We start from the raw sequence: 26,422 nt of genomic DNA, 5'->3' as shown, positions 1-26,422 counted from the left end.
GAGCAATCCGTGAAGTCCTTGTAAAGAGCAGTCTTGTCGTCCGCGCTCTCCAACCCGAATGAAGTAATAATATATGACATTGACAGTTTGCAAGGTGGTGACGTGAGTAGTGTGTCTGTTGGTTCATCGCTCGATGATGGCATGGGCCATCGCTAACTCCTTGCGCTGGGACGTGATGCCCGACCCGCCGGCCAGCCACGAATGCATGGAGAGCAGCAAGGTAGGGTTGGTCCAATCAGATGCCGCCGCCGCTTCGCTCAGGCCGGACATCCCGCCCGCCGGGATTGCCCATGGACACTGTCGCCAGGCGCCGCTGGTTCAGCACCGTCAGCGTGGCGGCAAAGAGTGCGCCACTGTTGTCGGTGCGCCCGCCATCGTCAGCTAAAGTCAAAGAGGGAGGGCGTCTCTCTCTTATAGTACAGTACTTACCCGAGAAAGAGCCTCTTGGGGGTTGCAAGCGCGCTCATTTCGTCCCTTTTTGCTTGCTACTACCTTTGGTTGCCTTCCGTTTGGGCACACAAACAGGTGTCAAACAAAGGGGTGAACGTAGTTGGGGTAGACAGAGCTAGTAGTGATGGGCCACTTAGCTTATCGAGCCCTGTGGCTTATCAAGCCTCGACCGAGATTGCGGGGTATGTCCCCACGTGTAATTTAAGCCTCCACCAGATCTGAGCTTCATTACCAGACGTTCAACGACATAACCTCGTAGTAGTGGTAGTAGTAGTGGTAGTAGTAGTAGTAGTGACACAGGAGAGGGAGAGGTGGGGACAGAGAGACTAACAGTACATGCAAGAGTGATACTGAGATCGTGACAGCGTGTCAGGAGGATACGTTCAGCAATCGATCCTCATGCCCTGCTTTGCCATTTCGAAGCGTACGCCCAGACCGACGTCGTGCTCCATGTCGCGCAGCTCCTCGAGGATGCGCTGCTGCATTGTGCGCGGGTCCACGACACGAGGCCTTTGTTCTACTTCCTCTCCAGAGGAGGGAGACGACGAATTAGGAGGTGAGGCCTCAAAAGAGGGAAACAAGGCCGTCTTGACGTGGACGATGACGATCGATAGGCCCTCGAGGCTACCGTGGAGTTCCGAGTCCTGCACGCTGCTTGCGGCCATAGGTGACGCCGGAATCGGAGGCAGCTGCGATACGGAAAGCTTCGACCGAGGGTAGGAGGGCGGCGGCGGAGCAGCTTGTCTGCGGTTCAGCCGCCTCTTCTTTTCGGCCACGACGATCCGAGACAGTGTTCGAATCTCGTCGAAGAGGTGGTTGACAGAGAGGTGACCATAGAGAAACTGGGTTGGATGAGAGGCCGGAAAGCTGCACTCCAGAAAGATGGTGTTGAGGTTCTTTTCCACAAATCTCGGCGCAGCGTGTGCCCAGACCCGACGGTTGCGCGGGCTCCGGCTGATGCAGTCGGGTTCCACGTCGCCAAAGAAGAGAACGTCACGGCCGGTGCGCCTGTTTGTAATGAAGAAGGCGGTAGAGTCTAGCGCTGGAGGTGATTCGTCATCAATGGAAACGCGGCGGGGCGGCGCTTTTGTGCCAGAGGCAGCCGCCCGTGCCGCTGTCGTTGCGCCTCGTCCGCCCAGACCAGTCTCAGACCCCTGGGCTGTCCGTGGCCGCCGACTTCTTCCAGAGATGCTTCTAGCGGCTCTAGGGCGCTCTCTCAACTCCTCGGCGCGAGATACTCCCACATCAGGCATGGTGATCTGCAGCTTTGAGGAAGCGGAGGGGGTTGAAGATGAAGGCGGCGTAGATGGCGCAAGGGAAGAAGACGAGGACGTCGTTGCGTCTGCTGAGGGAGGGACCTCGGACGTGGGAGAGAGTGCGGGTTCTTTCTTCAGCAATGACGAAGAAGAGGTAGGTGGTAGCGGAGTGGGGGATTCTGCCTCATCGTGAGACGTCGACCCCTGGGTTGCCGTGTCGTAATCCGACCCATCCCGCTCCTCGTTGCCTTCCTGCGCCTCATTTAGTCTCTCCACGTATGCCCTCTCGGGGGCAAAGGGACTCGTGAACACGGGTCGCTCTCCCGAAGCACTTGGGCTTCGATCGCGCGGTGACGAAGATGGCGACTTGGCCGGCTGGAGGGACAGGGCAGGAAAGTAGCCATTAAGAGGAAGCGAGTAGCGTTTGCTGAAAAAGGATGTCGGCTTGCCCGGAGGATAGGCCTGTGAAGGCGTCGGGGGCGCTGGTGGCACCGATGGGTTCAGCCCATGGCTCAGTGCAAACGGCAGGACGGCCAGGGAGTCGTCGATGTTGGCTTGCTCTTGCGAGTAAAGACTGTCGAGCAACTGTCAGCTCCCATCTCATGCTGTGAGATGCTGTGAGACATGGAACACTTACGCCTTTAGGTGATAGACGGCAGGACCTCCGTCGTCCTCCCAGCTGGCGAGCTTGGGCCAGATCTTGCCATTGAAGAGATCCGAGAGGTTCTCGAGCGTCGGCTTAAGCCCAAGCACCTTTCTCTTTCCCGGAAGGCTGGCCGAGCCCAGGACCATGCCCGCGATGTGGTCTAGGTGGGCGTGGGAGATCAAAAAGGAATGGGCAAAGCTGCCCAGATAGCCGGCCCGCAGCGCAGCGTCGTCGTGAGGAAACTGAACGTCGGCAAATGCCGACTCCGGTCCCACATTCTCGAGGATACGCGCGAGAGCGCCGAGCCAGGAGCCTGTACAGCGGTGTTGGTCAATTCTCCCAATGGAGATGGTGTGAACAGAGAGACGAAAAAAAAACTCACCTCCCTCCACCACCACAGCGCCATTATGCCAGTCACGGTCGGCGGGTTTGAGGAGGTAGCAGGAGCAATCGCTCTCCAGAGGCCCTCCGCCAACGCCCAAGCAGACAAAAGTGAACGACGGCTCCTGATCCGGTGGATGCAACCGGACGTGCTGTGGCGGCCTAAATCCAGACGACGATGTTGATGACGACGACGACGATGGCTCTGGCTCTGGCTGACCTTCGGGTGCCGTTCGAGGGCGAGCCATGACGGCTTTCCCTCTATGTTCTCTGTCCTACGTGCCCCTCTCTTCGCCCGTCCTCCCTCTCACCAAAAGACGCGCAATGTTAATCGACGAATCTCTTGGACGACGGACAATCGATGGTGAAGATGGATTTTTATCGTCAGGTCCAACAAATCGTTTGACCTTTTTTTTTGTGGACCTGGACGATGGCGGAGTTTTGATTTCGAAAAAAGGCCGCGACCGTCCAAGGCCAAAACGTCCAAGTTCACCTGATTGTTCGAACCTCAACCCTGAACCCGAGTCCCGCGGACAGGTGTGCGGTACCGCTCCGGCCAGACGACTATGGATACAAGCTCGCCGATGTGGGGAACGCAAAGCCGGTTGCTGTTTGTCGTGTGGTCGGGTCGTGGTCCAGGCTGTCCAATCGGCGAACACCCCGTCTTGACTACCTATGCGAATGGGAAAATTGTGGCTTGCTCGATTAGCACGTGCACGTGTCGACATCCATGTGCAGCTGTAGGCTAAAGCCCTATTCCGCCTCACTTGGCAAGATCAACAGCGTCGGCACCTCAAATGGCTTGAGTCAAGAAGATCTCTGTGAAATCGACTCATGACTGGGTTCTGAACTTGGCGAGGATCATTCAAGAAGCAGCAAGGAAGTGGCACGGGGAGGCGCAATGCCTTCGGGTAGTCAGATGTGAGTGCCAGACTCGGAGCAAGTGTCAGTAAGACTTCACTAGTCCGACACCACGTTTACAATGCTGTTCGACAGGCAAAGCAGCCAGCAGGCGCAACGGCTCAAGGCATTTCGCGAGCTCCTGGACCCTGCCGATCTTCTACCCGGACACAATGTCGCCGACTTGTACAAGCTGAGGCATCTCTGCCTTCAAGGTGGTGGTCTGCCCGAGGGCACCTCGACCTCGTCGGCCTCTACCCCGGCGTCTTCTTCTTTTGCAGCCTCGAGGAGCTCCGACGCCTGGCTTCGGGCACAAGCCTGGAGAGTGCTGCTCGGGTACCTACCGCCAGAGAAGCTCGAATGGAAGCAGGTTCTCAATAAACGACGTGGAGAGTACTATGTGAGTCTGAGCGGTACCGGTCTCCATGGTCGACAGAGGAGCTGACGTTTCCCAACAGCAATTCGTGGCCGATTTTCTCCCATCATCACAAGACGTGGGCACCCAGCACGGCTTCCCCGGCAAGCTCTCTGAGAGAGATGCGCTGCTGGACCAGATCTATCGCGATCTGTCTCGCTCTCGCAAGAATGCCTTTAGCTTCTATCGCGCACCCGTGGAACCCAGCCGGTCCTGCCCATTGACACCCGCACCTGCGTCGGCCCAGGGGGAGCAGGCCGCACCGAGGTTGGAACAGAGGCTGTCGCTCCTCCACCGTCTTGCGTCTATAAATGCAGACTACGCCGATTCACTGGCCCACGAGGCCCTTTCGAGACGACCTGGGACACCATCAAAGGCATCTGATACATTACACTCCCACCTCTCGCCTCCCAACATGGCTCGTACACGGAGCAACGGCCGTGGCCGTGCACCGGCCGCCAAGAGCCCTTCGATTGTCCTCGAGCCGGCGAGTCCGGGTACCTCTGAGGGACCGTCCGAGTACTTTGAGGAAGAAGACGATTCCGGCTTCGTGAGCGCCGAAGACAACAGTCACCCATCGCCGCCTTTGGCACCGAGCAGAGACCACCATGACGGGGACAGAACCAGTGAGGATGCCATCGTCGACCGGCGTTGGCACTCGCTCCTGCGCATCCTCTATATATATGCACTTCTCAACCCGAGCATCGGCTACGTGCAAGGCATGAACGAGGTGCTCTTCGTCATTCTCTACGTCATGGGCACTTCGTCTCACCTGCCATCTGCCGCTGCTGCCTCGCCTGCCGCTGCCTCTGATGCTGAGCAAACTGAAGAGGAGGATGCGACAGAATCGCTGCGCTACGTCGAAGACTCCATCGACTCACCAATTGCGCATGCCGAGGCCGACGCCTTCTGGTGCTTCTCAGCCTTGATCGGTGAAGTTCGTGATCTGTACGACTTTGACGGCGTCGACCATGGAACTGCAGGTCTCAGGATCAGCAATCGAGGGACCAGCGAGGAGGCGCCGCACCTCGATGACAGTGGCATGGCTGGGGCACTCAAGAGGTTCAGCCTCCGTCTCAAGTGGCTCGATGAAGACTTGTGGAGATCCATGGTGAGCCCTTGACTGACTGTAAATGAGCTGCAAGGAAAGAGGCGCTGACAACGGGCGAACCCAATAGCGCATCCACTCTCTGGATCCTAGAATGCCATACTACTCCTTCCGATGGCTCGCTTGCCTCATCAGCACCGAGCTCTCGCTACCCTCGGTCGTTCGCGTGTGGGATGCCATCTTGTCGGAGACCAACGAGCCAACCGGCATTCCTGGTTCCTCTACCGCCAAGGTCGAGTTTCTCATCGATGTCTGCTGTGCGCTGTTGATCCACGTGAGGGGCCAGATTCTCGATGCCATCGAGGAAGGCGAAGACGACGGCGACGATCAACATGACTCGTTCTCCAGGACCATGACGGTGCTACAAGCGTACCCCGATGGTGACGTTGGTCCGATCCTGGAGCTGGCGTCCCTCTATCGACAGCGGCGTATGGCGTCCCCGCTCACCGGTGACGGCCCACCGACTGAAGACGACGAGGAAGCAATCTTGACGATGCGCCAGCGAGCAGCGAGGGCAGTCCGAGGGTGGACAGCGACGTCGACTCCGTCCCGACCCAGGTGGCTTTCTTCTCCGCGGCAAGCGCCATTCGAAAGCCCTTCTTCGTCGTCTGCTGTTTCCACACCATCTCGCTCACCGGGCGCTGTTCTGCAAAGGTACGCAGACGCCCTGCAAAGCAGTGATGCTGCCGCGAGCTTGAGCAAGGCTAGCACAAACTGGACCGCCAAAGCCATGGCCACTTGGGGCGAGAGAGGAAACGGGGAACGAGCAGGCAGAGACGCTTCGCCTTCGCCCGTAAACACCGACGGGTCGAGAACGACCCTCTCCCTCCAGTCGCTGTTCAGCAAGGCTCGCTCGCCCAGCACGAGCAGCACGAGCGCGCAGTCCCAGGCCTCCAACAGCCCGAGCCAGAGCGTCCACCCAGCCCTTCGATGGTCTAGGGACGGTATGCCTGATCTTCCGATTCCCAACGTGGAGGACAGCCCCGTTGGGAGCCAAGAGTACGGGTACGGCAAGAGGCCCATCAGCACGTTGCTGGGCAGGGCCGCTGGTGGCACTGCCACTGGCACTGGTGCAGGGTCATCGAGTCCAAGCAACAGCACGTCGGGAAGTCCAATGAACAGCCCGACACTGGCGTCTTCCGGCCGATTCGGTACGCTGCCTTCACTACAGGCTGGTCTCAGGCAGACCAGCAAGAGCAGCGCCGGCCCAAAGCCACTGTTGCTGCGGACCGCTGCTCGACCACCACGGGAGGGCAGCAACAACGGAAGTGCCGAGCCTGAAGAGCAGAGCCGCATCGTCTCGAGCGGGCCACTGGCTGCCCGCAATGGTCGACGCCGCCGCGCTGCCGGGGCATCGACGGAGAGGCGAGGCAGTGGTACGGCATCGGTCACAAGCAGCGCAATGGACGGCGCTTCTGAGAGCGGCGGTGAATCGAACAGCGTCTCGGCTGCGCCAGCGTCTGTCAATGCAACGATGCCGCGCAGCGTTGCACCGGCGTCTACCTCCCTTCCGGGAGATGGCGATGAAGCCGGAGCAGACGTGACTTCCAGCAGCGGTGGGGGTGGCAGAGGCACCGTGCCCGTCTCGGCATTCTCCAAGATCCGGACGTCCAACAACGGCGACTTGTCCATCGACTCCGACGAGGTCTCTTTGAAGCCAGTATTTGGTCAGGTGGCCAGCAGCGCAGACCAGCCTCTGAACCAGAAGAAGCCTTCGCTGCAACGCGGCATTCGGCGCAAGGACAGCAAGGAGGATGGCAGCCCGGCAGCGTCAGCCTCGAACCACTCGTCGCTGACGGGGAGCATCAATGGCCAACAAGGAATACTGAGCGGATCGGTAGACTGGCAGTCACCCCGAGACAGCGGCACGGGCAGCTCTTCCACATCCTCCGACAGCTCGGTGCAGGACAAGACGAGGACGCGGCCAGACTCTGTCTTTGAGCACCCACGGGCCGCTCCAGCTCCGCCCATCAAGGAAGAACCGCCCATCGCTTCCTCATCGCCGGTCACACCCGTGGGTGACGTGCACCGCTATGAGCTCTCGGACGAGCCGGCAGTTGCCACTGTGTCCGCCAAGCCGCTGGCCGCTCGCACTCCCAGCGGAAGCGGCATCGTGAGGAACAAGCGAACGTTCTCTTCCAAAAGAGGAAGTAAGCGGACCACGGGCGATGGCGCCGAGCTAGGAGCGCTGACGGTGAACACGTCGGCTGCCGATGGTTCGGGTGCCTCGTCTGCTCTGCCTAGTCCTGGACCTGGAGCGGGCGAGACGATGACATCTGCCGAGCTGCTCGCTCGACTTGAATCGTCAACGGAAGACGAGCCGCAGCTCACCGCCACACCTGAGACGACCTTTGACCGTTCCGTCAGGGGGGTCAGTGAGCACTTTGACACCCCAAGAGGCGGCTCTGGTAGACGGAACCTCGAGTCCTCGTTGCCCAACGACGTCTCACCCGTGGGAAGCGATTACGGCGATTATGAGGCTTTTGCTACTGATGACGAAGAGCGTCCGTTCCAAGATGGCGGCGAAGAGGCGTTCCAGGCCATTGGCAATGCCCTTGCTCTGGCTGACGACACCAGAGCCTAGGTTTGTCGATCTCACTTCCTCCCATGTCATTAGCATATACCGATCCAGGGACAATACAATTACTATCAATTTCTTTAGCAAGGTGTCAACGCGCCACATGATGTGAGATCTCCCACCCAGGTGCGATTCTGTGGGCCGGAGCCAGTGCTTTCGTGCCGTCAGCAGCAGGAACTTCCACGCTAATGCCGTAAATTAACCTTTTCATTTTCTTGTTTCTTTCTCCCTTTCTCTTCTCCCGTCTGTCTCTATCGAACGTACCCATCGAATTCTCCACGGATCCAGGACAGATCTCTCATCTTTCGACGGGGCTTGGTCACATCTGACCATGTCAGCTGTTGACTCAGACCGAGCAGCGAGCCGTGTCGAAGCGCCCGTGTACGCCCCGGTGCAAGCAGGACCAGTCGCGCTTCCCCCTCTGGCGCCGCCGCCGCTGCCGAGAAAGGAGCACTACGCGGCGTGCTACTGCGAAGAGAATGCCTACATCCTCGCGACGCACCTCGCCGACACGTGCACGAGGCTCAACGACGCAGCGGCGACCGTCGCCTTGCCGGTGCCCGCGCCCGCGTCCGCGTCCGCGGCCACGGCCACGGCCAGCGATGGCTCCCACCAGTGGGTGTCGCGCCAGGTATGGGATGTCGATGTCGTCATTGTCAGCAATGGCAGCCGCACCGTGGCGCTCTGGCAGCAGCGCGCCTCGCGCGATCCGTCTACACTCGTCATTTGGGACTACCACGTCTTTGTCCTCGTCAGCTGCTCGCTCGTCCAGAGTAGGGTTCCAGCAGGGGCCCGCTCCTCGTCGTCGTCGTCGCAATCGTTGCGCAAGGGTCAGGATGAGGGAGCAAATCTGCTCGCAACGCCGGCGAGGCCTGGCCTGCTGAAGCGCCTCTCGAGCTCGTCGCTGCGGGGAGTCACCCAAAGATCGAGCAGCAGCAGTAGTAGTGGCGGCGCTGGCAGCAGCAGTGTCAATGGCCGCTCGAGCCCGTCTCGCCCGTCTTTTAGCGGTACAGCGGCCGCCCCGCTGCAACAACAACAGCAGCAGGCGACGACGGCAGCGGCGATGACAAAGAAGGACAAGGACAACATGGTCGTGACACACCTGCAATCGTGGGTCTACGACGTCGACTCCATCCTCGGTCCAGGCCCGGTGTCGTTTCAGACGTATGCCACAGAGACGTTTCGAGACCCTCAGCAGACACCTACCCCCTATCGCGCCCGCTTCCGTGTTGTAGCGGCCAACGACTACCTGGCGTACTTTTCCAGCGATCGGAGGCACATGATGCTGGCCACGCGCACGTTCTCGGCCTCGTCGCTTCGACCGAGCGCAAGCCTGTCTCGCAAGCACAAGACCACCTCTACCGACCCGAAGGACAGCCAAACCGAGCGCGTAGACAAGACAAGTCCAGCAAAAGAGAAGGGGGAGGAGGAGAAAGAGGAGGAGGGGGGGAGGGGGGGACTGAAGATCCGCTGGGCAGCAGAGCCGCCCGAATGGCCGCCAATCTGCGGACCGCTGGCCAGGGTGGGGCGATCGAACCTGATGAGCCACTACGTCGACATGAAGGTCCGTTTCAAGAGCCGGTATGGCCTCGTCTTGACGGACCGCCAGTTTTTGCAGGCGGCGTGGAAGAGGGTCAGGCCGGGTGCGACTCTCGAGGGCGTTGGCGAGCTCGAGCTGAGCGTGAGGAGCCTCCAGGACATGGAGGCGCTGCAGCTGGGCCTAGATCAGGATGAAGGGGAAGAAGAAGAGCAGGAGGAGGAGGGAGTGGGCGAGGGAGAGGAAGAACGACGTAGAGGAGGAAGAGGCGAGGATTTGGCGCAGACCGTGGACCTAGAGGAAGGGTACGAGGACGAGATCCAACAGGGCTACGTGGAAGAGCCATCGCCCGGCGTCGTCGTCGGCGACGTTTCGCGACAAAGCTTCGAGCACTACCTGCCTCAGGCCACTGGTCCACCTCTTCGACCGCCACCACCGCCACCTCCAGGATCTGTATCCAGCACCACACCAGCGTCGAGGCGAGGAGGCAGGGTGAAGGACCCCCTCTTCCCAGCCTATCTCGCCGCATCGCTCCAACACAGGGCCGCGCGCTCACGAGGAAGCTACTTGGGCGTCGAAGACTTCCTAGACACAGACAGTAGAGGCGTTGCATGAAGAGGACACCACCGGCCTACGCTCTTCGTCTCGATACTGCTGCTCAATACCCGTCATCATTAGGCTCCTGTATTCCTACCTTATGGCATTTGCCTTCTTCTATTTGTCACGCTTTCCTGGGTTCAGCTTCCCACCTCGTCACCGGGTTATTTGTTATCTATTTTCATTAGAGAATCGTCATGATTCGCCCTCGACGACTATTGCAGTCGCCGCCGCCGCCGCTGCTGCTGCTGCTGCTGCTCCCTCGGGTGTCTCTTTCTCTTTCGCCTCCTCAGACGGTTCTTCCATCGCCATGATTGTTTTCTCGCCGACTTCCTCTGCCTCGTCGGGCGTTGGTGACTGTGCCTTGTCGATCTCTTCCTCTGTCTCCTGCAGCAATTTCTCTCTATGCATGGCTTTGTCGTCCTCGCCGTGTTGTTGCTCTTGTGCTTCCTTTCCTTCTCCTTCACCCCGCTCATCATGCTCTGCCATCTCGCCGCCACCTCCAAGGCTATGCTTGACCTGTTCAACCCGAGCCTCTTCGCTCTTCAACGAAGCCTTGAGCTCCTCCGTCGACTGCTCCGACAATGGCTCCGTTTCTCCCGCCGATGTGTCTTCCTCGTGGATCGCTGGCGTAACTGTGGCTTGCTCGACGGCACTGAAGTCATCATGCCCATCGCCCTCCTCCTCGATGGGCTGAGTGGCACTCTGCTGGACGAAGCTCGGAGGAGGCGGACCCTCATCGATCATCGAAGGTGGTAAGATGTCGTTCTCTTCCTCCACCGGCTGCCTCTGACCCTGGTTGACGGCCCTGATCGTAGGGGAGGAACGCTCCAGCAGCTCCGGGCTAGCAACAGTCCCCGTCCTGGGGCTGCCTTTTTGCAATTGCGGTGGCCCACCTGCACCTGATGTCATGTGAGTAGGCGCAAAGGGCGCAGTAGGGCTGCCCGCTTCGCCGCTAGACGATGGGCTATTCCCGCTGCCACTCGCATGTGTCTGATACTGCTGGGCTCCGGATGAAGAGGGCGATCTCTTGAGCTGGCTTCTCGGCTTGCCCAGAGACAGGCTCATGGAGCCCGGCGGCGGCGGAGGTGGGGGCATCTCGATGCCAAATCTCTTTGCCGTCTCCGGCGTCAGATCAGCGCTGACGCGGAGCATCTCTCGCAACTCCTGGTTCTCAAAGCGGATCCTTTCCTCTTCTGTCTGTGTCTCGAGCGCTCGTTCTGCGATGCCCACTTCTGGATCGCCAGCGAGGCCCGTGTAGCCGCCGGTGCCGTGCCATTTGGGATCAGCGCTGGGCGCCGAGCCGTACGAGACTTTGGCCTTGCTGCCGGCCTTGTCGCTGGCGCCTGTCCGCTTCACAGCTGACACATGGGCACTTGGTTCAGTCCCCGAGGGTGACTCGATGTGGTAGCCCTCTGCCTCGAACGCGTCCTCGACAATGCCCTCCTCTCCCTCATGCTCGCCAATCTCCTCTCCCTCGACGCTCCGAAGCGCGACGCGGACGAGACCTCCTAGGTGTGCAAGAGCGTTGCTGAGAGCTGTGCTCGACTGCAGGGTGACATCTGCGGCATCGTGGGTATTGTTGGCGAGAAGCGTCTCGTAGTGCGATGTGAGCGAAAGGGTATGCGATTGGGTAGCATGCTGTTGTTCATTGTGCTGTCAGCCTTTCTCCGTCACTAAAATCAACGCAGGCAGAGAGGCAAGGCTCACCGAAAATGATCGAAACTTGGCCATGACAGCCTCGAGCGTCTGTTCGTGCTCTCTCAGCAGATGGTTCATCTGCTTGTTTTCGTGTGCCAGTGCCTGGTTCTCGACGACGAGCTGGGCATTGATCTTCTCCAAGTCCGACTCGAACTTTTCCTTGGAGATATCGAGGTTGAATCGTCGGAGCGTGTACCCTGTCCCTGTATGCAGTGCTTGTCCCTATTCAAGCCAGTGCGGCCCAGTCCTCGACGTCAGGGGTATTGCTCGTCGCAGATCAAAGAGAAAGAGGGGGGACCAACTCACCTTGAGGTCGTCAGCCTGCTGCTGCAAGGATGCGCACGCTTCTCGGTTCGAAGCAAGCTGAGAGGACAGCTCCGATACGAGCGCCCAGAGCCTCTGCAGCTCATCACCTTCGACGAGCGTCATGACTGGCCCTTCTCCCTCGATGATGAGCCGACTTATCCAGAGGTGCGCGAGTTGCCAAGCTAGCAAGCCAGAGCGGAGAAGGCAACGAACACGCTCATATTGCGTTGGCCTCCCCCCGGCCGAGACGAGCCAGCCACGCGAACGGCGACATCATTTCTCAAGATTTTAGAATTTCCAAGATTTTGTTTTTGTTGCCTTTCCTGTCCGCTCCCTTCTCGACGTCACGGAGGGAGAAAGAAAGCAGCGACACACAATGACGACGGAGGACGCTTCCTCGTCCTCGTCCTCGTCGAGGCTACTCCGCTTCCAAGGGCATGTCAATCTGCGCCAACGGCTCGTGCTCTCGCTGCTGACAGGCCGACCGGTGCGCATTGATTCGATCCGGTCCAAATCCACCTCGCCGGGCCTGCGCGACTATGAGGCCGGCTTCCTGCGCCTGCTCGAAAAGGTGACAAACGGGAGCCGGATCGAGATTGGATACACGGGTACCTCGCTCAGTCTGAGACCAGGAACGATCACTGGCGGCAACATCACGCACGACTGCGGGACGTCGAAACCGATCGGCTACTTTCTCGAATGGATCGCCGTCCTGGCCCCGTTTGCCAAGAAGGAGCTGGCATTGACACTGAAGGGCATCACGACAGGCGAGAATGACCTTGGGGTGAGAAATGCAACAAATCCAAGACACTCCTTCTTTCATTCCATGACTTTACTGACGAAAGTTGCTTCCCATGTGCAGGCTGATGTGCTACGGACAGTCACGCTGCCCGTCCTGTCCCTCTTTCTGCCCTCTCCCTCCTCGCTCGCTTCTTCGCTCGAGCTTCGCATCCGGGCCCGGGGCGCCTCGCCCAACGGCGGCGGGTCCCTCTTCTTTCGTTGTCCTCTGCTGCCCAATGCCTCATCGACTGGCGCCGGCACAGCGGGTGGCATGCTGCGCACAGTTGACTTCACCTCGCCCGGGCGCATCAAACGGATCCGGGGTGTCGCCAGTGCGACACGCGTGAGCCCGCAAATGGCCAATCGCATGGTCGAGGCGGCCCGCGGCGTGCTCAATCGCTACATTCCCGATCTCTACCTGTTTGCCGACGTGTACAGGGGCGAGGAAGCCGGCAAGTCGCCTGGCTTCGCTCTCTCCCTTGTCAGCTCTAGCACCACGGGCGCACTTCACTGCTCAGAGTCCGTCTCCAAGCCAGGCCAGACACCCGAGGACGTCGCCCTCGAGGCAGCTAGGGCCCTGTTGGTCGAGATTTCAACAAGAGGCTGCGTGCCGAGGAGCCATCAGCCGCTCTTCTTGCTCTTGATGGCCTTGGGACCCCAGGATGTGTCAAAGGCGAGGCTGGGTGCCCTGACGCCCGCAGCGATCCACATGCTCAGGGACATCAAAGCCTTCACTGGCGTCACCTTCAAGGTCAAGGTCGAGCAGCAAGAAGCCAAGCGGAAGCGAAGCGCAGACGACAGCGATGAAGAGGACATGGACAGTGAAGAACCAGCATCGATGCTCGAAGAGACACTCGCCAGCTGCGTTGGTTGCGCGATCCGTGGCTCGCGCAAGGTTGGCTAAACCACCTCATCTATCCGCTCTTATTCTGTACTTTTATAGCCATGTAATTCATCCCCACAACTCGTCGAGATTTCACCATCTGCATTTCCTTCAGAGGGATGATAGACGGACAGAGCCTCAGAGGTCTACTAGCCGACTTCCTCTCCGCCCGGTAGAGGGTGCCGTCGTTGATGATGAAGACGAAGGGGCAAATGCACCAGCCACACCTCCCCCTCCTCCGGCCCCCCCTCCTTTACCTGATGCTGCTGCTGCTGCGCCTCCATATCCGTCGCTGCCCATCTGGTCGTCGGACCCCGTTCTGCTGTGCGTCCGCCTGGGCGTTGCGTTGCCGGTGCTGTTGAGCCTCTTGAGCTGGCCCGTCTCTGCCGCGGCACCCGTGCATGCATCGCCGTCGTCCTCTTCGTCTTCTTCCTCGAGCACGTCTGCGTCCCTCTCCTGGCCCAGGGGTCCCAGCGAGTCGTTTGGGCCCAAACCCGGCCGGCTGGAACTTGTGCCCATTGCGCTCATCGAGTCGCGCCACGCGCTTCGGCCCGACGACGAGCCAGCGCCCTGCTCCTCTTCCTCGCGTGCGAGGGCGACCTCGCTCCTCCGCATCGCTCGCCGCTCCTCGTGCTTCCTGCTCGCCACGCTGTTGGTGAAGAGCGGCGTCAAGTAGCGCTGGTCCAGCGTCGAGAACCAGCGGCCGTCCCGGACGATGAGGCCGGCGCGTTGCAGGAACTTGCCCACACTACGTCGTTCCTCCTCGCCCGCAAAGGCTTCTGGGCCCAAGTCGGCGACGTTGCTGAGCGCATCGCCGATACTCGCCCGTCGACTCGCTGATTCCGGTGTTCCAATGCCGCCACCGTAGATGGCAGACGAAGACCGGCGAGCAGAGGGGAGAACCTCTGTTGAGCTCGACGAAGAACGTTCATCATCGTCATCGTCGTCATACGTCGATTGTGGGCTGGCCCACTGCTGCGGCCGCGACCCTAGCGCTGCCGGTGCGGTCCCCGGCATGTCTTCCTCGTCCCTGTACGTGCTGCCAACGCCCCTCAGCATCGCGCTGCTCGACGAAGCAGAGGAAATGTTCTTGCTATGACCACCTGCCCCGTTGGCGTATGTGCGTCTCCTTCGCATGCTCCTCAACCTCGCTTGAGCAATCTCGGCAGCCTCCTCCTCGTCTGTGGAATCGCCCTCATCGTCCTCGACACCCGTCTTGATGCCGAGAATCTCGAGCATCTGCGCAGTCGTGCCTCCAAACACGATGACGGTGATGACGACGGCCACCAACACCGTCGTCTGGAGCGCCTCCGCGTTCTGGCCCTCGATACCGGCTGACAGGGCAAAGCCGACGGCACCGCGAAGCCCAGCCCAAAAGAGCATCATCTGGTACTCGCGCGGCAGCTCTTCGTCGGAGTTGTTCTGGCTCGCCTGGCGCAGATGGCCGGCTCCCGACCGGGTCCGGCTCCGACGACGAAGTCGTGCTCGCTTGATCATGTTGATGAATGCGGCAATGGGGAACACTGCGGCATAGCGCGAAAAGACGACGGCAGCGACAGTGATGCAGATGAAGATGGGCTTGTAGACGAGCGTCGTCTGCGTGAACAGACTGAGTCCGAGATAGATGAAGATGAAGTTCTCCGACAGCTGTTTGAGAAAGACACCGATCAGCACAACGCTTCTTCTAGCCAGGCGCACATTGAGACTCACATTGGCAAGCGTCTGGAAGATGTACTTTGTCGCACGTTGGGTCCTTCTCGACATGTTGTGATATGCGTAGTGTTTGAGAGTGATACCACAAAAGAGGAGGCTGACAATGCCGCTCATCGTGACGCCGTTGCTGAAGAAGTAGCTGGTGTACGCGATGAGGGCCACCAGACAGCTCTCAAGCTGTGGATACGTCGACAGGCGGCTGTGCTTGAGCATCAACGAGCAGCAGAGACCGAAGCCGACGCCCAGGGCCATGCTGAAGGTGAAGACGAAGAGGAAGAGGCCCATACCGTGGAAGAGCGAGGCGATGCTGATGGCCTTGCCGCGAAAGGTGGACAGGACGTCGAACATGACAATGGAGACTGCATCATTGAGGAGAGACTCTCCAAAGATGATGCTGTATAGCTCCGGGTCCACCTTGTACGTATTGAAGATGGCCAGGATCGTCACGGGGTCTGTGGCGCTGAGCGTAGAGCCAAAGATGAGACACTCGAGCAGCGTCAGCGAGAGTGACTCAAGGTGAAGGAGCGACCAGAGGTATACGATGACGCCCACGACGACGGCGCTGATGAAAGTGCCCGCGAAGGCAAACGTCAGGATGATACCGAAGTTGCGAAAGAAGTTCTCCTGCAGGGGACATGTTAGGAGAGCCGGCGTAGCAAGGACGGCAGAAAGGAAGGCGAATGACCCACCTGGCGAAGATCGTAGCCGCTAGCAAGGATAATGGGCGGCAGCAGCACGTTGAGCATGATAGTATTGCTGAAGCTGAGCATCTTCTGCACCTGTTCGCCCGGCCCGACCCGCAGCGCTGCGCCAACGAACATGCCTGCAAAGAGGCCGACGATCGTCTCATGAACGGCCGTGATGCGCTTGACTTTGAGGTAGTAGCTCGTCCAGAAGCTGCCAATAAGGAGCGACAGAACGACAAAGAGTGCCAGAGAAGAGTACTTTTCCTGCTCCTCGGCCAGCGGCGGCGTCGTTGTAGGAGACGGCGAGGGCAAAGGCGAGGGCGACGGTGAGGCTTTGGTCTCTGCTTGGCCGTTGACCAAGGCGACACAAAGCGCAGCAACGACGAGAAGCGAGCCGAGGTGTCTGCCAAAATGCCTGCTCCCAGCCACAGTTGGCGAAATCATGGCGGTACTGCTTCCCCTCATACCTCTTCTCGTCGTCGTTGCGGTCGGACGTCGTCTTCTTTCCAGCACATGTGCACGGTGGTTCGAGCGCAAACGAGCTTTAAGACACGTGACTCCGTTGCGACGATTTTAGTGTCTCCGGTGCATCATCATCGCTGCGCTTTTAAAACCCTTCCACCTGTCGCCGAGCTCTTCTTGGACATTTCTTGGACGAGCGACTCGCCCCGTAACAGCTCTGGTAGTCTTAGGACGCTGTAAATTAGGATCAAAAGACTGTCTCTCGAGCCCAAGAGCAAGTAGTCGCCATGGTAAGTCCTGTGTGGTCATCTGAGGCTCCCGCGTTCGCATCCCGGGCAAGTCACTCACGCACACTCTCGCGAACGCGCACAGCCTCGTCCAGTCGCATCGACACCTCACCTCGTGTGGGCAGCCGGCCACTTTCTCGTCTTCTTCAGTGGCATTCGTTTCCTCCTTGGTCTCTTTACCCTCAATACGCCCAATCTGGGCCACTGGTACACGATTGCATACTTGGGAGCCATTGTCAGCTATGGCGTCGTCTGCTATAAAAGCTTCGGCATTCCTCAACTCAACAAGGCATACGTCCAGCGGGCTCTGTTTGACGAGAATGTCCAGTACCTCGTCTTTGCTCTTTACTGGTGGTTCAACAAGCCCATCTTCAGTAAGTTGAATCCCTCTTCAGTCACGCTGGATGGTACCAGATTCTGATTGCTTTTGTCTGGTACAGTCACCCTGGTCCCCTATGTCACCTTCTCCCTCTTCCATGTCCTCACATTCACACGCACGACGGTCATCCCCATGATCTTCCCTTCGTCGTCGTCATCGCAGCCCAAGCCTGAAGGTGCAGCGTCTGCTCCTCCTCAACCAGCGCCTGCTCGAGCAGCGAAGTTCATTCAGACATGTGAGTAGAGCGACTTTCTCTTCGCCTTCGCCTTCATGAAAGGATGCCTCTGACCAAAATGCATACAGGGGTCAAAGCCAACTACGATCCCGCGATGCGCTTCGTCGCCTACGCCGAGGTGGCCGTCTTTGCTCGGGTCCTGTTCGGAGCCCTTCTGCTGAGGAACAGCCTGCTGGCACCGCTCTTCTACGCGCATTTCCTTAGGCTGCGCTTTTACATGAGCAGCTTCACCCGCGGTGCTTTCCAGCACGTCGGATCGATCCTGGACGGCTACACGCAGCACCCCAGCTGCCCGCCGGCCGTGCGAAGAGGCTACCTTATGTTGACGGACCTTGTGAGTTGTGTCCACTGGAGATATTTATTTTTGCAAGCTACAAGCCGATGCTGATGTTCTCGGGCAGATCTCGCGATACGCAAGCACTGTCATGCCGGTTCAGAACCAAGGCGCTGGCACTGCAGGAGGAGCAGCTGCTGCTGCTGCACCGAACGCGGCTGGAGCAGGTGCTGCTCGCCGTTGAGCGGTTGCTGCGCCACTGCGACGCACAAGCCTGCCAGCAAGCCAAAAATGCCGACCCACGTTGGCACGGTCTGGACAAAGAAGTAGAAGAAGGAATGCGGTGTGTCGTCGCGGGAAGAATTCGAGGAAGAAGAAGATACAAGAACCGCTCGAGAGTACAGCAATGAGCCGTGCTCTCCTTGTCACTTTACCCTATCATGTCATTCACATTCACTTTGGTCCCAGCCAGTTCCCTTTTAGCCTTGTCTCTTCCTTGTATTATCTCGGTGTGTCCAGTGTGCTCGGAATCAAGGGCTTCTCCTTATCAGCAAAAGACGATCTTTGCTTCCCGGTCGTGCGCGCCCGAACGCGGGTGGATGGCGGACTCAAAAAATTAGATAGGGTAGGAAAAAGGGCAGGCCACAGAAGTGGAGAAGGAAAGACAGCCAATTTTTTTCTCTTTTCAATGGCACCGACAACAATGCTGGTGCGACAAGGGTTTGTCCGAGCGGCAGCGGCAGCGGCAGCTTCTTCGAGAGGTCAGCCCGGATCGAGTGCAGCGGCAGGAATTATCAGTCGGGCAAAGGCCACGTCTGCCACGTCTGCGGGAGGACGAGGGTCTGGCGTGACCGGAAAGCCGGTCGTGTCGAGCGGACCCAGCTCGTCGGCGACGGCGACGGCGGCGGTGCCCTCTTCTACGCGGAATCGGAAATTGACGCCGACAGCCAAGGCTAAAGCGCAAGCATCTGCGAGTCGCGCGCTCCGTGAGCAGCTCTCGGCCGTGCGGGGAGCGAGTGCAGCACCGTCGGCGCTGCGAGCGGGGCAGTTTGAAGAGGTGCTTGCGCAGGGTTCGTCGGCCGAGGCCAAGGAAGGCAGCGAGCAGGAGCAGCAGCTGCGCATGCTCGCCAGTGCCCTCGAGCTCTCGCACACACTCATTGCCCCCTCGACGGCGACACCGAAGCAGCCCCAATCGGGCTTCTACCACCACCGGCTGCGCGACGTGGTCGCCTACGCCACGGCCGAGGGCTACGACTTTGAGGCGCTCATCGAGTCGGGCAGATTACCAGACGGGTGGCAGCTCCTCGAGGACGACGAGGTTCTCTACATTCCGAGCTGGCCCCGGCCGGCCTCTTCGTCGTCGTCGTCGTCTTCGGCTGGTGCTGCGTCGCAGTCGGGCGGTGGCGGCGACGCATTCATCTTTCGCTCCGGCTCGTACGTTACCTGGGGCATGACTGAGGACCAGTCGCGGCGGTTCCTCCGCGCCGTCATTCGCAGTCGGACCACGTCTGCGTCTGGCGCTACGAAAAAGGCAATATCGCTCGCAGCAGAGCGATCGTCGGGCCGGAGGACAGGCGAGGTCGAAATTGGACCTTACGACGAGATTGGCGACGAAGCGATGGAGTATCTCGTCGCCGATGATCAGGTCACGCGCGTAGTGGGTGACGTTATCGTCATGGGCCAGGCACCGACGCTGGACCCCAAGGAGGACCTTTCCAGCGGCAACGAGGAGGCCGCCCAACCGTCGTCGTCGTCGTCGTCGACCATGGCAGACGCAAGCAAGACGATAGAAGAGACGAGTGGCCAGGACGAGGAGCCTCCGAGCTGGACACCGCTGCTTGCGCGCCTGGCCTTTTCCCAAGGCCTGGCACGCTCGGCGCGGCTCTCTGTGCAGGAGTCGGCCCTCACAGCGTACCTCGAGGAGGTCGCCTCTGTGCCCGGCCGACTGGAAGCCGCCGGCAAGGTGCCGATGCACCGGAGAGAGGTGATCCGGAAGATGGGCACCCTGCTCCGCCTCCGTCAGCGGGCCAATCTCGACACGGAAAACTTTCTCGACGATCCAGAGGTGAGCCGGCAGCCTAGTTGCTTTTGTTCAATGCTGACCATGTCGTGACTAGATCTACTGGGAGAACAGCAAGGTGGAACACCACTACGACTCCATCTGCGCCACGCTCGACATTGAATCGCGCTTCAAGGCCTACAACGAGAAGCTCGACCACGGCGAGAACCTCCTGGGCGTGCTGCGCGCCCTCTTGACAGAGTCTAGCACCCACCGGATGGAACTGTGAGTCTCTTTATCTTTCTTCTTTGGCGTTCTACAGACTAACCAACCAACCATAAAGGATCATTATCTACCTCATCGCTTTCGAGGTCTGCCTCGCACTCATCTCCCACGAGTACATCCCTTCGCCTGGGTCGGTCTGGACGGCGCTCAAGGACCTGCTTGGGATCCAGGAACCCCTCCTACAGGCCAGCCCGCCTCAAGTAGCTGTGGCAGAGCAGCAGCAACCTCCTCTCCTGGCAGAGATGCCAAGACCGGTTCTCGAGCCGCAAGGGCGTCTTGTCTGAATGAGCTTCTTCTGTTTTGTAGACCACTGTGAATCTTCACCCCTCTTCTACCGTGCACGAGCCTCTTGTGAGCTAGCGAAAGAGAGAGCGTGTGCTAGTCAGCCAACGGAGAAAGAGACCCAAAAGCATAGTCGCGGATCCATTAAGCTATAAATATATACGACGGTAAACGACGAGGGACGAGAGAGGGAAGGCGAAGAAGAAACCACCATTACTGAGCGAGGACCTCGTTGACGTTTGCCGCTTCCTGTAGTGTAAGCGGGGTCAGCACACTTAGTCAGACAAGAGTTGATAAGCAGAATGCGACACGCACCGTTTCTGCCTCTTCGATGCCCTTCCGGAGCTGGTCCATCTCCTCCTTTGGCACGTCGTGCGTCTCGGAGCGTAACCGGTTGATGAGGCGGATTCCATTGACAGCCTTCTTGAACGTCTTTTTCGCATTGAATGCGCTCTTGATGTCCGGCAGCAGGTCGCGCTGCTCGCCTCCTTCCCGTGCTGCGTTGGTCGTGAGCCACGGGTGCTCGAGGGCCTGCGAGGCCGTGAGCCGGTCGGCAGGGTTGATGGTGAGGAGCTTGTTGACAAAGTCCCGCGCCTCCTGCGACACGCCCTGCCAGTAGACGGCCGGCTCGAAAGAGTAGTCGGCATTGATGATTGCCTGCATCTCCTCCATCGTCGTGTCGCGGTCAAAGGGTGTGTAGCCGCAGAGAAGAAAGTATGTGATGACGCCAATCGCCCACATGTCAACGGGCTTTCCGTGTCCGCTGCGATAATACAAGAAAGTCTCAGTCCCAGTCCCAGCTTGCTGCAGCGAGCGAGAGAGGAGGTGCGACTGCATAGAGGCGGCGAATCACTCACGTCTTCTTGAAGATCTCCGGGGCCATGTAGCCTGGTGTGCCGCATGTTGTGCTAAGCACAGTGATCTTCTCGTCATCAACAACCCTCGACAGGCCAAAGTCGGCGATGAGCAGGTCCGAGTCTTCGCTCTTGTCTCTGAACAACAGGTTCTCTGGCTTGAGATCTTTGCATCAAAGTCTCTGCGGTCAGCCCTCGTTCAGACATGACTTTGCAAAGGCCAACACCCACCTCGGTGTACGATGCCCTGGCTGTGAAGATAGACGACGGCCTCGGTGATGGTCTTGACGATGTGCGCGGCGTCCCTTTTTTCGCAGAGTAAGTCAGTCCCACATCAAGGCACACTCGAGACAGAGGGAGAGGGAGAGGGGGAGACAGAGGAAGAAGAGGGCGAGGGAAGGACACCTACTGCTCGTAGTAGCTCCCGCGCTCGCAGATGCGGTCAAAGAGCTCGCCGCCGACGCAGAGGTCGGTGACGAGGTAGAGGTTGTTCATCGTCTCAAAGTAGTCGACAAGGGTGACGATGCTCCGGTGGCCCTGCGAGACCTTTTTCAGCGCAGCAATCTCGTTTCGCACCATGTGCTCCCGGCCCTCCATGAGACGCTTGCTGATGACCTTGCACGCGTAGTACTTGCCCGTCTTGATGTGGACGGCCTCCTTGACGACGGCATAGGTGCCCTGGCCCAGCGTCCGGCCAGTCTTGTAGGCGCATGGCACAGTCTGCGGCTGCGACATGGTGGCGGCCAGTGTGAGCCTGTGAGGTCAAAGTCTTGGTCTCGGTCTCGGCGCGGATGGGTGTCTTGGAGTGATAGGAGGGACCGAAGATCCAGGAATCAGCAAGAAGATCAGAGAGATGGATAAAGCTGAAGCGAGGACGAAGGAGGAGGGGGGCATCGCCTCTCTCTCTTGGCTGCAATTTTTAGACTTCTGGATTGCTATCGTGCACAGTGTGTTTCCAACCGTGCGCCGGAAGAGAAGAGATGAATACAAAATGGCACGAGGCGTGTGCCTCGCCATTGTATTGGTTCGGGCTGTGAAAATTAGCGCAGCGCAAAGCCCTGTCAAGGCCCATGCTGCCGTATTTGCAATCCCGGTGTGGCTAGCTCGCAACCCGAAAAGGACGACGAGACTGAAATGAAGACCCGCTGGGGGGTTGCAGCTGCTGTCCGTGAAGGCAACCAGCGGCACTCACGCACATCATTTATTTGTACCGGCGGGTGCTTCATGGACGTCTTGCTCAAAGCCTGGTGCTTGCTGCCCTTCTCGCACCTCGCATGTTCAGCTTAGGCCACCTGCCCTACCCTCCCCACCCCGGCATGTAAGCACCCTTGATGAGTTTGTTGCCATGCACTTCTCGTTCTATGAGCTGGAGCAGGCGTCTATGAAAACAAATTGGGGTAGCATCTCCAATCCCTGTTGTGTGCGAATGCCGGTCGGATACTGGGTCTAGGATGTCTGGCACTCTTCGGCAGGACGGACCGGCGGCTGAGTGGCGGTGCTTTAGATGCCGGCATTGCCCCTGCCTCGTCGAAGCTCAGAGCTGCGACGACTTCTCGAGGTTCAGAGAGGCGAGAAATGCTCTGGCGTACCTGTGTCCAACCTGTCAGCTTCACATCCTTATTTTGCATAAGAAGAAAATGAGCAGACGTACCGATCGCACTGCTTGAAGGCTGCCTGGAAGCCGTGGTCGCCGCCCTAATTTACACCGCGGGGATCTGTCAGTGTTTCTTTGAGACACGAGTGTGGCCAGTGTGACCTCTCACATAGTACGGCTGGAACGGGCACATGGAAGGTCAGCACAATGGCGTTGGTGTGGAGACGACAGCTCAACTCACGTCTACAATCGGCTTCTTGTCATCACTTCGGAAACGTCGAAGGCATTGCGAGTCAGCTGTCAGTCTTCTCTCGTTACCTAATCATCTGCTCACAAGTCTCCAAAGAGGTGCACACTGTACAGCGGGGCAAGGTCTCAGGTCAGCGCTGCAATGCGAGCACTCGAAGGCCGGTGGCCGGCGTGCTCTCACCTGGCCCGGCTGTTCCTGGGCTGCATGGCCATGAGGTTCCGGACATTGGAGGCGTCCATGCCAAAGATGTAGTCAAAGTTGGCAAAATCGGACAGCTTGACCTTGCGTGCGGTCCCGTGGATCGGCACGCCGTTCTGCCGGCACACGGCCACCGTCCGATCGTCGGGCGGATCGCCCTGGTGGTAGGCGCCCGTCCCACAGCTGTCGATCTTGCCAAAGTGGGCCTTGAGCCCCTGCTTCTCGACCTCGTACGCAAAGACGGCCTCGGCGAGCGGCGAGCGACAGATATTGCCGAGGCAGCAGAAGAGGACCGAGATCTGCTTGCTGCTGCTGCTGCCGTTGTTGTCGTCGTCGCCCTTGGCCATTGTCGTCCGTCGTCGGCTTATCGTCGAGAAGAAAGCGACGCGTTGCCAGAGCGAGGCGCGTGGAGCACGGACCGGAATCCGCGGGGGCGAAGCTAATATTTCCCCGCTCTGTGTCCCTCAATCGTTTTCGTTGGCTTGGCCTCGCTTTCTTTCTTCTTCCTCTTCTGAACGGACCCATCATCGAACTACAGAGGATGCTCTCTCGCGCAGGAAGGAGGCCACCGCCGAGGCCGTCTGGCCTCGTCTCGCTCAGGGCAGCCACTGCGCAGCCTTCGGCGTCGATTGGGACGAGGCATGCGCGCGGGTGCATGACAGCGACCGTCGTGCACCGGCCTTCGATGCTGCTGCCGTGCAGCACTGCCCTCGTCTCTCCAGGCGGAGCGCGGCGCTATGCCACGACCAGCAGCAGTACAACGACAGCTGAGGAACAACATGCAGAGGCAAAGCCATTCCCGTCCAAGGTGCTCGTGGCGAACCGAGGCGAGATTGCGTGCAGGGTGATGCGGACGTGCAAGCGGCTGGGCATCGCCACTGTCGCCGTCTTCAGCGAGGCCGACGCCAACGCGGCCCACGTCGCCCTGGCAGACGAGGCCTACTGCATTGGACCCGCACCCTCGTCGGAGTCGTACCTCAAGATGGACCGGATCCTCGACGTGGCCCGACGGACTGGCGCAGAGGTGTGTATGCGCTCCCTTTTCTCGCTTGTTTCTTCTCTAGCATGGTGCTGTACATCTGTATCTATTGCTGATTGAATGAGAGGCATGTGCTTCTCCCACAGATGATCCACCCAGGCTATGGCTTTCTCTCGGAGAATTCCGACTTTGCGTCGCTGCTCGAGTCGTCGGACGGGATCCGCTTCATCGGCCCGCCGTCGCAGGCCATCGTCTCGATGGGCTCAAAGAGTGCATCAAAGGACATCATGACAAAAGCTGGTGTACCCTGCGTGCCCGGCTACCACGGCCAAGACCAGTCGGACAGCAACCTGCAGGCCGAGGCCGACAAGATCGGCTATCCGGTCCTGATCAAGGCCGTCAAGGGCGGCGGCGGAAAGGGCATGAAGATCGTCGAGCGGTCCGACGACTTTCTCGACCAGCTCAGGAGCGCACAGAGAGAGGCCGAAAAGTCATTTGGAGATGCCGACGTCCTCATCGAGCGCTATCTCAAGAGACCTCGTCACGTTGAAGTGCAGGTGCGCCCTCCTCTCCTCTCTCTTTGCCTTCTCATCCCAGAAGACTAACGTTTTTTCATCTGCCAGATCGTCTCGTCTGCCGCGCCTCACAACCAGCACCTGGCCATCAGCACGCGCGACTGCTCGGTCCAGCGCCGGCACCAAAAGATCATCGAAGAGGCGCCCGCGCCCCACCTCTCGACCGCCCTCGAGCGCGACCTGTGCGACAAGGCGACGGCTGCGGCGAGGGCCGTCGACTATGTGGGCGCCGGCACCGTCGAATTCATCATGGACGCCGACACGGGCGAGTTCTTCTTCATGGAGATGAACACGCGGGTGGGTGCCAGAGCTAGCTGCAACAAGAAGAAGCAGCTTCACGGGACTAACTCCCCCAAAAATAATAACAGCTCCAAGTGGAACACTGCGTGTCTGAAATGATCAGCGGCATCGATCTCGTCGAGTGGCAGCTGCTCGCCGCCTCGGGCAATGCCCTTCCCCTGTCGCAGTCTGAGATCCGCTCGTGGGGCCACTCGTTCGAGGCGCGCATCTATGCAGAGGACACCGAGGCCAACTTTCTCCCCGACGTCGGCGTCCTCGCCCACGTCGCCTTTCCGACGCCGACGACGGACCTGCTGAGTCCGCCGAGCAGCAGCAGTAGTAGCAGTGGAAGCAGTGGCGAGGCGCTGCTGCCGCCGCCGCCGTCGAGCGTCCGCATCGACACGGGCTTCGGCCCCGGCGACGAGATCAGCGTGCACTACGATCCCATGATTGCCAAGCTCATCGTCCACGGCCGGGACCGGTCCGACGCGCTGCGGCTCATGCGCCGGGCCCTGGGCCAGACGCAGATCGTGGGGCCCAAGACCAACGTCGGCTTCCTCAGCCGCCTCTGCGCGCACGAGGCCTTTGTCGACGGCAGGGGCCTCGAGACGGGCTTCATTGCAAAGTACGGCCAGGATCTCTTCGTGGGCAACCAAGGGGCTGTCGAGATTGGAGACGACGTGTATGTGCAGGCGGCCGTCTTTCTCGCCTGGAAGGGCATCCGAGAGAGGCAGGGTACGCAGCAGGCAGAAGGACAGAGCCCGTGGAGCCGACGGGAGTTTTCCTCGTTCAGGTCGACGCGGTCGCAAGGAGCAGACATGCAATTCAAGCTTCGCAGCAGGAGAAAGAGGCAGGGAGCCCAAGAAGCGGCGGCCAAGGGCGAGGCAGAGGACATTGTCACGGTGCATGTCCGCGCGCTGTCGTCGAGCCAGTGCGCCGTGGAGCTGGAGCAGGGAGAGGCAGGCAAAGGGCAGCAAAGAAGAGAAATTGGCACGCTCAATGTTACTCGCTGCGACGGCACGCAGATTGAGCTGCGAACGCCCTGGGCCACGGGAGAGGGAGGCGCAGGGCACGACGTCAGGGGCCACGTCATCAGCCGCGGACCGGCCGGGTCGGACGGCGCCTCGACAGAAGCAAGGCTCGACGTCTTTTCAGAGGGAAGGCACTACGAGCTGGACCTCGTTGCGCCGGCCTGGCTCGAGGAGGTCAAGGGTGCACTTGCACCGCAGGAGGGAAGCGTGCGCGCGCCCATGCCGAGCAAGGTCGTCGAAGTCAGGGTCAAGGCGGGCGATGCCGTTCAGCAGGGTGACATTGTCGTCGTCCTGGAAGCTATGAAGACGGAGCACACGCTCCGGGCACCCAAGGACGGCGTCGTGGCCAAGGTCAATGCTGCCCAGGGGGCCATGTGCGCCGAAGGGACAGAGCTGGTCACCTTTGAGGAACGGGAGCAGGAGCAGTAGTAGTAGAATAGCCATTGATTCCATTCCAGCACGTGTGAATAAATTACAGTCGCTGCTCGCCCTCTTGCGTGATTGCGAACGTAGAGACCGTGC

General features: G+C 59.6%; 11 protein-coding genes across 11 annotated transcripts; 6 read left to right on the top strand and 5 right to left on the bottom strand.

Moving 5' to 3' along the window:
- Window positions 1–618: 618 nt before the first annotated feature.
- On the bottom strand, window positions 619–3,369 carry FA10DRAFT_277161 (hypothetical protein). The gene is made up of 3 exons (XM_025523360.1): window positions 2,735–3,369; window positions 2,344–2,665; window positions 619–2,280 (listed from the first exon to the last, which is right to left on the bottom strand). The coding sequence occupies exons 1-3, from the start codon at window positions 2,979–2,981 to the stop codon at window positions 834–836; spliced, it is 2,016 nt and encodes a 671-aa protein (XP_025380511.1). The 5' UTR covers window positions 2,982–3,369; the 3' UTR covers window positions 619–833.
- On the top strand, window positions 3,309–7,438 carry FA10DRAFT_18647 (RabGAP/TBC). The gene is made up of 5 exons (XM_025518345.1): window positions 3,309–3,654; window positions 3,730–4,033; window positions 4,092–5,159; window positions 5,227–6,901; window positions 7,032–7,438. Exons 1-5 carry the CDS (start codon window positions 3,635–3,637, stop codon window positions 7,271–7,273), a joined length of 3,309 nt encoding a protein of 1,102 aa, XP_025380510.1. The 5' UTR covers window positions 3,309–3,634; the 3' UTR covers window positions 7,274–7,438.
- A 543-nt stretch (window positions 7,439–7,981) lies between these two features.
- On the top strand, window positions 7,982–9,886 carry FA10DRAFT_298718 (hypothetical protein; the record flags this gene model as incomplete). The annotated part of the gene is made up of 1 exon (XM_025524633.1): window positions 7,982–9,886. The coding sequence occupies exon 1, from the start codon at window positions 8,066–8,068 to the stop codon at window positions 9,884–9,886; it is 1,821 nt and encodes a 606-aa protein (XP_025380509.1). The 5' UTR covers window positions 7,982–8,065.
- Window positions 9,887–9,982: 96 nt separating this feature from the next.
- On the bottom strand, window positions 9,983–12,026 carry FA10DRAFT_263974 (hypothetical protein). The gene is made up of 3 exons (XM_025520455.1): window positions 11,876–12,026; window positions 11,579–11,791; window positions 9,983–11,509 (listed from the first exon to the last, which is right to left on the bottom strand). Exons 1-3 carry the CDS (start codon window positions 11,996–11,998, stop codon window positions 10,064–10,066), a joined length of 1,782 nt encoding a protein of 593 aa, XP_025380508.1. The 5' UTR covers window positions 11,999–12,026; the 3' UTR covers window positions 9,983–10,063.
- Window positions 12,027–12,200: 174 nt separating this feature from the next.
- FA10DRAFT_247510 (18S rRNA biogenesis protein) lies at window positions 12,201–13,998 on the top strand. Its single transcript, XM_025519455.1, has 2 exons — window positions 12,201–12,659; window positions 12,738–13,998. The coding sequence occupies exons 1-2, from the start codon at window positions 12,252–12,254 to the stop codon at window positions 13,557–13,559; spliced, it is 1,230 nt and encodes a 409-aa protein (XP_025380507.1). The 5' UTR covers window positions 12,201–12,251; the 3' UTR covers window positions 13,560–13,998.
- FA10DRAFT_226295 (sodium/hydrogen exchanger) lies at window positions 13,677–16,381 on the bottom strand (the record flags this gene model as incomplete). The annotated part of the gene is made up of 3 exons (XM_025518685.1): window positions 13,677–15,185; window positions 15,249–15,875; window positions 15,941–16,381. 3 exons carry the CDS (start codon window positions 16,379–16,381, stop codon window positions 13,677–13,679), a joined length of 2,577 nt encoding a protein of 858 aa, XP_025380506.1.
- A 189-nt stretch (window positions 16,382–16,570) lies between these two features.
- On the top strand, window positions 16,571–18,129 carry FA10DRAFT_263971 (hypothetical protein). Its single transcript, XM_025520454.1, has 5 exons — window positions 16,571–16,689; window positions 16,772–17,060; window positions 17,127–17,300; window positions 17,369–17,634; window positions 17,702–18,129. Exons 1-5 carry the CDS (start codon window positions 16,687–16,689, stop codon window positions 17,816–17,818), a joined length of 849 nt encoding a protein of 282 aa, XP_025380505.1. The 5' UTR covers window positions 16,571–16,686; the 3' UTR covers window positions 17,819–18,129.
- A 111-nt stretch (window positions 18,130–18,240) lies between these two features.
- FA10DRAFT_277156 (hypothetical protein) lies at window positions 18,241–20,283 on the top strand. The gene is made up of 3 exons (XM_025523359.1): window positions 18,241–19,639; window positions 19,692–19,858; window positions 19,917–20,283. Exons 1-3 carry the CDS (start codon window positions 18,263–18,265, stop codon window positions 20,140–20,142), a joined length of 1,770 nt encoding a protein of 589 aa, XP_025380504.1. The 5' UTR covers window positions 18,241–18,262; the 3' UTR covers window positions 20,143–20,283.
- Window positions 20,258–21,822, bottom strand: FA10DRAFT_263968 (Pkinase-domain-containing protein). Its single transcript, XM_025520453.1, has 5 exons — window positions 21,404–21,822; window positions 21,226–21,299; window positions 20,998–21,160; window positions 20,456–20,903; window positions 20,258–20,389 (listed from the first exon to the last, which is right to left on the bottom strand). The coding sequence occupies exons 1-5, from the start codon at window positions 21,727–21,729 to the stop codon at window positions 20,354–20,356; spliced, it is 1,047 nt and encodes a 348-aa protein (XP_025380503.1). The 5' UTR covers window positions 21,730–21,822; the 3' UTR covers window positions 20,258–20,353.
- A 493-nt stretch (window positions 21,823–22,315) lies between these two features.
- On the bottom strand, window positions 22,316–23,419 carry FA10DRAFT_18459 (LMWPc-domain-containing protein). Its single transcript, XM_025518336.1, has 6 exons — window positions 23,019–23,419; window positions 22,923–22,943; window positions 22,830–22,854; window positions 22,758–22,766; window positions 22,646–22,689; window positions 22,316–22,583 (listed from the first exon to the last, which is right to left on the bottom strand). The coding sequence occupies exons 1-6, from the start codon at window positions 23,381–23,383 to the stop codon at window positions 22,529–22,531; spliced, it is 519 nt and encodes a 172-aa protein (XP_025380502.1). The 5' UTR covers window positions 23,384–23,419; the 3' UTR covers window positions 22,316–22,528.
- A 133-nt stretch (window positions 23,420–23,552) lies between these two features.
- Window positions 23,553–26,390, top strand: FA10DRAFT_263966 (hypothetical protein). The gene is made up of 4 exons (XM_025520452.1): window positions 23,553–24,060; window positions 24,162–24,572; window positions 24,639–24,887; window positions 24,959–26,390. Exons 1-4 carry the CDS (start codon window positions 23,692–23,694, stop codon window positions 26,327–26,329), a joined length of 2,400 nt encoding a protein of 799 aa, XP_025380501.1. The 5' UTR covers window positions 23,553–23,691; the 3' UTR covers window positions 26,330–26,390.
- Window positions 26,391–26,422: the final 32 nt, after the last annotated feature.

This window comes from Acaromyces ingoldii (assembly GCF_003144295.1).
Source record: "Acaromyces ingoldii strain MCA 4198 unplaced genomic scaffold FA10scaffold_1, whole genome shotgun sequence".
Classification (NCBI taxonomy): Eukaryota; Fungi; Basidiomycota; class Exobasidiomycetes; order Exobasidiales; family Cryptobasidiaceae; genus Acaromyces; species Acaromyces ingoldii.
Note: the sequence above shows the minus strand (reverse complement) of the source record. Positions and strands in the feature narration are given on the sequence as shown.

Bases quoted from the DNA above. Each gene is read 5' to 3' on its own strand.
- FA10DRAFT_277161 (XM_025523360.1), bottom strand. From the start codon at position 2,981: ATGGCTCGCCCTCGAACGGCACCCGAAGGTCAGCCAGAGCCAGAGCCA. The intron at 2,666-2,734 runs GTGAGTTTTTTT...ACCGCTGTACAG, and splicing joins CGCTGTGGTGGTGGAGGGAG to GCTCCTGGCTCGGCGCTCTC. The intron at 2,281-2,343 runs GTAAGTGTTCCA...GTTGCTCGACAG, and splicing joins GCCGTCTATCACCTAAAGGC to TCTTTACTCGCAAGAGCAAG.
- FA10DRAFT_18647 (XM_025518345.1), top strand. From the start codon at position 3,635: ATGCCTTCGGGTAGTCAGAT. The intron at 4,034-4,091 runs GTGAGTCTGAGC...GTTTCCCAACAG, and splicing joins AACGACGTGGAGAGTACTAT to CAATTCGTGGCCGATTTTCT. The intron at 5,160-5,226 runs GTGAGCCCTTGA...CGAACCCAATAG, and splicing joins AAGACTTGTGGAGATCCATG to CGCATCCACTCTCTGGATCC.
- FA10DRAFT_263974 (XM_025520455.1), bottom strand. From the start codon at position 11,998: ATGACGCTCGTCGAAGGTGATGAGCTGCAGAGGCTCTGGGCGCTCGTA. The intron at 11,792-11,875 runs GTGAGTTGGTCC...TGGCTTGAATAG, and splicing joins AGCAGGCTGACGACCTCAAG to GGACAAGCACTGCATACAGG. The intron at 11,510-11,578 runs GTGAGCCTTGCC...AATGAACAACAG, and splicing joins CCAAGTTTCGATCATTTTCG to CATGCTACCCAATCGCATAC.
- FA10DRAFT_247510 (XM_025519455.1), top strand. From the start codon at position 12,252: ATGACGACGGAGGACGCTTCCTCGTCCTCGTCCTCGTCGAGGCTACTC. The intron at 12,660-12,737 runs GTGAGAAATGCA...TCCCATGTGCAG, and splicing joins CAGGCGAGAATGACCTTGGG to GCTGATGTGCTACGGACAGT.
- FA10DRAFT_263971 (XM_025520454.1), top strand. The intron at 17,061-17,126 runs GTAAGTTGAATC...TGTCTGGTACAG, and splicing joins GTTCAACAAGCCCATCTTCA to TCACCCTGGTCCCCTATGTC. The intron at 17,635-17,701 runs GTGAGTTGTGTC...GTTCTCGGGCAG, and splicing joins ACCTTATGTTGACGGACCTT to ATCTCGCGATACGCAAGCAC.
- FA10DRAFT_277156 (XM_025523359.1), top strand. From the start codon at position 18,263: ATGGCACCGACAACAATGCTGGTGCGACAAGGGTTTGTCCGAGCGGCA. The intron at 19,640-19,691 runs GTGAGCCGGCAG...TGTCGTGACTAG, and splicing joins ACTTTCTCGACGATCCAGAG to ATCTACTGGGAGAACAGCAA. The intron at 19,859-19,916 runs GTGAGTCTCTTT...CCAACCATAAAG, and splicing joins AGCACCCACCGGATGGAACT to GATCATTATCTACCTCATCG.
- FA10DRAFT_263968 (XM_025520453.1), bottom strand. From the start codon at position 21,729: ATGTCGCAGCCGCAGACTGTGCCATGCGCCTACAAGACTGGCCGGACG. The intron at 21,300-21,403 runs GTAGGTGTCCTT...CTGCGAAAAAAG, and splicing joins CGCGGGAGCTACTACGAGCA to GGACGCCGCGCACATCGTCA. The intron at 20,390-20,455 runs GTGCGTGTCGCA...CTTACACTACAG, and splicing joins GCATCGAAGAGGCAGAAACG to GAAGCGGCAAACGTCAACGA.
- FA10DRAFT_18459 (XM_025518336.1), bottom strand. From the start codon at position 23,383: ATGGCCAAGGGCGACGACGACAACAACGGCAGCAGCAGCAGCAAGCAG. The intron at 22,855-22,922 runs GTGAGCAGATGA...ACGTTTCCGAAG, and splicing joins GTGCACCTCTTTGGAGACTT to TGATGACAAGAAGCCGATTG. The intron at 22,584-22,645 runs GTACGTCTGCTC...GGTTGGACACAG, and splicing joins GCCTTCAAGCAGTGCGATCG to GTACGCCAGAGCATTTCTCG.
- FA10DRAFT_263966 (XM_025520452.1), top strand. From the start codon at position 23,692: ATGACAGCGACCGTCGTGCACCGGCCTTCGATGCTGCTGCCGTGCAGC. The intron at 24,061-24,161 runs GTGTGTATGCGC...CTTCTCCCACAG, and splicing joins CCCGACGGACTGGCGCAGAG to ATGATCCACCCAGGCTATGG. The intron at 24,573-24,638 runs GTGCGCCCTCCT...TTCATCTGCCAG, and splicing joins CTCGTCACGTTGAAGTGCAG to ATCGTCTCGTCTGCCGCGCC.